Source organism: Panthera onca, chromosome B2, assembly GCF_046562875.1.
Source record: "Panthera onca isolate mPanOnc1 chromosome B2, mPanOnc1 haplotype 2, whole genome shotgun sequence".
NCBI lineage: Eukaryota > Metazoa > Chordata > Mammalia > Carnivora > Felidae > Panthera > Panthera onca.
Window position 1 is genome coordinate 77,739,160 of NC_138343.1, and position 6,354 is coordinate 77,745,513.

General features: G+C 35.9%; 1 protein-coding gene across 1 annotated transcript; it reads right to left on the reverse strand.

Annotated features, from left to right (window-relative positions):
- Nucleotides 1-1,182: 1,182 nt before the first annotated feature.
- CGA (glycoprotein hormones, alpha polypeptide) lies at nucleotides 1,183-3,259 on the reverse strand. Its single transcript, XM_060616133.2, has 3 exons — nucleotides 3,159-3,259; nucleotides 1,812-1,996; nucleotides 1,183-1,412 (listed from the first exon to the last, which is right to left on the reverse strand). The coding sequence occupies exons 1-3, from the start codon at nucleotides 3,256-3,258 to the stop codon at nucleotides 1,335-1,337; spliced, it is 363 nt and encodes a 120-aa protein (XP_060472116.1). The 5' UTR covers nucleotide 3,259; the 3' UTR covers nucleotides 1,183-1,334.
- Between the last annotated feature and the right edge of the window lie 3,095 nt (nucleotides 3,260-6,354).

A 6,354-nucleotide genomic window follows, 5' to 3' on the forward strand; every position in this document is an offset into this window, starting at 1 on the left:
CCTAGGCTTGAATGTGGAGTATAAGAGCCAATGCCTCTGGAATATCAGAGCAACACCCAATTTTAGTTGAGGACAACAAAATCCTTTCCTTAGCCACTATTCGATTATAACCTAGTTTCCAGAGACTAATAAAATGCACTTCTATTTGGCTAGATATAAGCCAAGTGGATAGAAATTTCAGGGTGGGAAGGATTTTTTTTGTCTTGCTCAAAACTTAGAGCAGTGTTCTCTAATTTTTTTTTTTATTTTGCACACTTCTACCAGTAAAAAGTACCTGACCACATATCCTCAATATATGCATAATTATTTATTTATAAATTTTATACGTTTATTGCCATACTCATGTATATGTACTTTTACATAAACTCATCAGGGGGAATATAATAACGTATAGCAGTAGAAGTTCTTGTTTTCTTTCCTCACTCAAACAAATTGCTTTATAACTAGACCACTGGCTAGGGTGCTGGGGTGGCTCATTAGGTTAAGCAAACTGCCTCCTGATCTAGACTCAGGTCATGGTCTCACAGTTCATGGATTCAACCCCTCTTGGGATTCTTTCTCTCCCTCTCTCTCAAAATAAATAAACTTCAGAAAAAATAATAACCAGACCACTGGCTGAAGGATGTACAGCTTGTTCTAGAAGCCTTGGTAGGGGCAAGGTCTTCCAGGGTAAGTTCACTGAGTGCATGGGACCCCCACTCACCCATTGACCCACTCCCTTCAATTAGTCGTATCAAAAGTAACTGACTTTAAACTCTTAAGGGATGCCTGGGTGGCTCAGTCAGTTAAGTGTCAGACTTTAGCTCAGGTCATGATCTCATGGTTCATGAGTTCAAGTCCCGCATTAGGCTCTATGCTGACAACTCAGAGCCTGGAGCTTGCTGCTTTATGAGTTTGAGTCCCACATTGGGCTCTGTGCTGACAGCTCAGAGCCTGGAGCCTGCTTTGGATTCTGTTTCTCTCCTCTGTCTCTGCTCCTCCTTCTCTCTCTCTCTCTCTCTCTCTGCCTCTCTCTCTCTCTCTTAAAAATAAACTCTTGAGAAAAAAATTAGAATCCAGACATAGAATGATGATTTGAAAGGCTTTATTTCCAGAGGAACCAGCTTTTTATGGTCACACTAAATGCTGTATTACACTCCAAATGAAAGGAACTAGACTTCTGATTATACTGTAGGATAAAGAGACAGGCAACAAAGCCGCAGCGCATCCTTGAAGCATGCCAAAGTCGTTTAGTGATGAAAAGAGGGCTTTATCTCACAAGGCCATAAATGCTGAAAAAATTAATTTTTCATTCCAGGAAATCAGCCGTCATCAACACGCACTTTGCAAAATATTTAAGATTTGTGATAATAACAAGTACTGCAGTGGCACTCTGTGTGATTCTCCACTTTGGCATTTCCCATTACCGTGGCCTAAAGAGAAAGGGGGGAAAAAGTGGATGGATGGATGGACAAAATTGAAAAATGTTAAATACAATTGTCTGTAGTCATCTGTACTAAATAGATGCTTGCTACATTTGTACGTTCTCCATTTCAGCTAATATTTCACTCTAAAACATTGGGTTTGCACTATGTGTGCTATACTCTCTTCCAGCCTACCCATTATCACCTCCACAGCTATTCCTTTCATTCTCAATAAATCCAGCCTGTCCCCACAAGGTTATTCTTTTGATTAAAGGGGAGAAGTCCTTGTACAAATGCCCAGCAAAGATGGGTCATTAGACACCTCTGACATTAAACCCCGTGGATGTGTTCTGAAGACATTTCTCTGGCTGGACTGTTAGAAAGCTGCTGGGGCCCTTTAATTCTCACCTTGGTAAAGGCTTTGGCCACACAGCATGTGGCTTCTGAGGTGATGTTCTTTGGGACCAACATTGTCTTCTTGGACCTTGCTGGAGTGGGGTATGCTCTGGAGAAGCAGCAGCCCATGCATTGATAAATTGGGGCACCCAACTTGGAGAAGTATTTGTTTTCCTTTAGCTTGCATTCTGGGCACCCTATCACCAAAAAAAGGCAAAGAGTAGAATAATCCAAGGATGATTCAAAAAGAAACTGAGGAACGCCTGGCTGCATGTGACTCTTGATCTCGGGATCGTAAGTCCAAGCTCCACAGTGGGCATAGAGTTTACTTAAAAAAATTTTTTTAATAAAATTTAAAAAAAAACTGAATTTTCCTTATTATGGGATAGTAAATATTCTTTTTCTATTGTAAATAAAAGGAAAATAATAAACACTGTTAATCTTCATGCATATAATCTATTTGTATTGATTATAGTTATTTTCATGGGAAACAATTTTTGCAGATATGTGTAGGAGATCTCAAGAGTAGTAGTTTCTCATATAAATATTTAAAAAAGAGTAGTGGTTCCTCTTTCTTCAACCATGGATTCTCTATCCCAATGCTAATGGCATGCTTATAGGGAGCACAAAATATGACAGATGAAAACACCATGTTCATCTGAAAGGAGAGTTTTGCCCAGAGGCGAAATATTTTCCCCTTTAGAATCTGCTATTGTTTTTTCCCCATGGAAACTCCAAATAGTGACAGAGAAAAATATGTCAGAATTAAGAAAGCTTGTTGAGTGTAGAGAACTGATATTGGATGGAGTACCCGCACTTGAGCACTGAGATTAAAATATTACCACTTGTCTAAGAAAAACCATAACCAAGAGTAGGTCACAGTTTCTTAGCAGATGGACTTATATCAGCTTCTATATGAGATTTTTCAAACAATACAGCAAAATAAGTGTACTGCACAAAATGGTTTTGTTTTTCTCACTTGTTAACTGATGTGAAAATTCATCAACAAAAGTAATGTTGAAATCTTCTCAAATCTGAGAGAACTGTAAAAAAAAAACTGAGCTAACTGAATAAGGAGCATTTTCTGCTTGTAAAACTCAGATAAAAAATAATATGGAATCTGTTTCAGATGACAATGTATATGCTGCTATTTAAATGGACATGTTAGATAAACTTCACTATAGATTTTCTGAAACTAATTTAACTTCATGTTTACAATCTAAAAGTGCCTAGGTATGTATCCAGCAGCAAAGATTTATCACATTTAAAAAGGAAGTAGAAATGTAATTAATGGAGTTATTGACATATATCTAGAAGTGTGTGTTTTCCCTATTGCTGAAAATCTGTTTGGTCACATACCCTGCATTGTAAACTCTCCATCAGGAAAAGAATGGAAAATATGCAGAAACACAGAGAGTATGGCCAGAATGACAGCTGCATATTTTCTGTAGTAATCCATGGCTCTCCTGCAAAACAGAAGAGGAAGAAAAAAGTTACTCTAAAATTGGCTTACCAGTCATTTCAACAACTAGTAGTTTCAGCATTCCTATTAATAATAGTCATCGGTGTCTTGACCCCTCTTCTTACAGCTCCCAACACACTCTGGAGCCAGGTAAAGAAGAAAAAAAATTTCCTAAGGAAAAAACTAAGGCATCTAATCTTTCCATTTCTCATATAAACAAATAGAATTGGACTTGATGCTAATAAAAAAAATTCTGTTTTTATTTTTTTTTAACATTTATTTATTTTTGAGAGAGAGACAGACCAACAGACATAGAGTGAGCAGGAGAGACACAGAATCCAAAGCAGACTCCAGGCTCTGAGCTGTCAGCACAGAGCCTGACATGGGGCTTGAACTCACGAACTGTGAGATCATGACCTGAACCGAAGTCAGACACTTAACTGACTGAGCCACCCAGGCGCCCCAAAAATTCTCTTTTTAAATATATCATTCTGTCAAGCCTCAGTGTCCTTATTTGTAAGACATGAAACTTAAACTAGATAATATCTAAGAATACAGACAGAGAAATAATAGATGATAGATAGATAGATAGATAGATAAGCTCATATAAAATAAATAAGCTTATATACAATGTATAAATTGTACAAGCAGATGAGTTCATCCTTCCCATTCCTATATTTTCAGGTGGAAGAATAGAAGGAAAGGACAATGTCTGCCCTTCTTTTTATTCACTGGTGGTAAACGAGCTCTAAGTTTCATTATCAGTGTGCAACAGAAAATGCTAGCCTAGCAATGTGGCAAGAGTAGACAGCAGAGAATATTTATCAAAGTTTTCCTAACTGCACTTCTTGACTTATTTATACCTGTAGATATGGCTTTACCTGAGCATTTTTAGTGCTTAAGATCAGGCTAGCCAAAGTCATCTGAGTGACTGACCATATCCAGCATTGACAGCACTGCACCTGAGAATCGGAAGACAAGGAATTGGACTGTGTCCCCACATGTCCTAGAAAATTTTCATGTAAGATAAAATGGGCAAGTTTTTATTCCTATTTTTTAAGTGAGAGTGTTATGGATTGCCTATGTTCAAACCATGAGAGATAAGATGAACAGAGCATCAATTACCAATAAAAAGACAATTCAGAATATTTAAAGGAGAATTAAAACCAACTTTACACAATCTATTTTAGAAAATAGAGGAGGAAGGAATAGTTCCAACTCATTTTGTGAGACCAGGATTACCCTGACACAAAAATCAGACAAATTCAGAAAGAAAGAAAGAAAGAAAGAAAGAAAGAAAGAAAGAAAGAAAGAAAAAGACTAGTATATATCATGAAATTAGATGCCAAATCCTAAACAAAATAATAGCAAATTGAACCCAGCAATGTATAAAAAGATTTATACATGACCAACATGGAATAATTCACATATGCAAGGCTGGTTCAGTATTTGAAAATCATTTAATATAATCTACCATATCAACGGGATAAAGAAGAAAAAAGTCATATGATTTATCAGTTGACGCAGAAAAGCATTTGACAGTATTCAATATGCTTTCATAATAAAAAGTATCAGCAAACAAATGTTTTTCTCAACTTGATAAAGAGCATTTATAAAAAACCTGGAGGCAATATCATACTTAATGGTGAAAACTGAATGTTTCACCCCCCAAGATCAGCAATGTGGCAAGGATGTCCACTTTCACCTCTGTTATTCAATACAGTACTGAAAGTTCTAGCCAGTGCAATATGGCAAGAAAAAGAAATTAAAGGCACACAAATTGAAAGGGAAGAAATACATCCTTATATGTAGATGACATAATCATCTATGTTTTTAAAAAAAAAAAAGGAACTTACAGAAAAGTTCCTGGAACTAAGCAATGAGTTCAACAAGATTGCATGACATAAGATCAATACACAAAATGAATTGCATTTCTTCATACTAAAAACAATAATGTAGAAACAAATTTAAAACACAATACCATTTGCAATTGCTCCAAAGAAAAGAAAATTACCTAACTATAAATCTACAAAAATATATACAGGACTTGTATGCTGAAAGTTACAAAATACTGATGAAAGAAATCAAAGACCTAAATAAATGGAGAGACATATCATGTTAATGAATTGGAAGACTCAACATGATAAAGATGTCAATTATTTCCAAACTGATCTTTTTGTTAAATGAAATGTCTATCAAAATCCCAGTACAGCTTTTATAGACATAGACAAGATTATTATTATTATTGAAAGGCAAAAGATCTACAAAAGCTAAAACGATTTTAGAAAGCAAGTGGGAGGAATCACTGTTCCCAATGTTAAGACTTAGTATATAGCTAATCAAAACTGTGTGATATTGGCAGAAAGATAGATACATAGACCAATAGAACAAAATAGAGAACCCAGAAATAGACCTACACAAATATGGCCAGCTGCCTTTGACAAAGATGCCAAAGCAATTTAACAAAGAAATTCAACCTTTTCAACAATGGCTGCCTGTACAATTGGACATCCATAGACAAAAAAAAAAAAAAAAAGAAAGAAAGAAAAAAGAAGAATGTAAACTTCATACCCTGTATGAAAACTACTGAAAATGAGTCAAAGACAAATGTAAAATGTGAAACTATAAACATTTTTTGGAAAAAAAATAGAAAAAAAAATTAGGGGGACCAAAGGCTAGGTTAAGAGTTTTAAGAGTTAACAATGAAAACATGACCCATAAAAGAAAAATTGATAAATTGGACCTCATCCAAATTATAGGTTAATCCTTTGTTAAGAAGATAAAAATACAGGGGCACCTGAGTGGCTCAGTCAGTTATGCATCATTATGCACTCTTGATTTCAGCTCAGGTCATGATCTTGTGGTTCTTGGGACTGAGCCCCACATTGGGCAGTGAGGAGCCTTCTTGGGATTCTCTCTCTCTCTCTCTCTCTCTCTCTCTCTCTCTGCCCCTATCCCCCTTGCTCATTCTCTCCCTCTCTCAAAATAAATAAATAAACTTAAAAAAAAAAAGATAGAAATACAAGATACAGACTTGAAAAAAATATTCACAAGCCACATATCAACAAAGGGGTAGTATCTAGAATATATAAC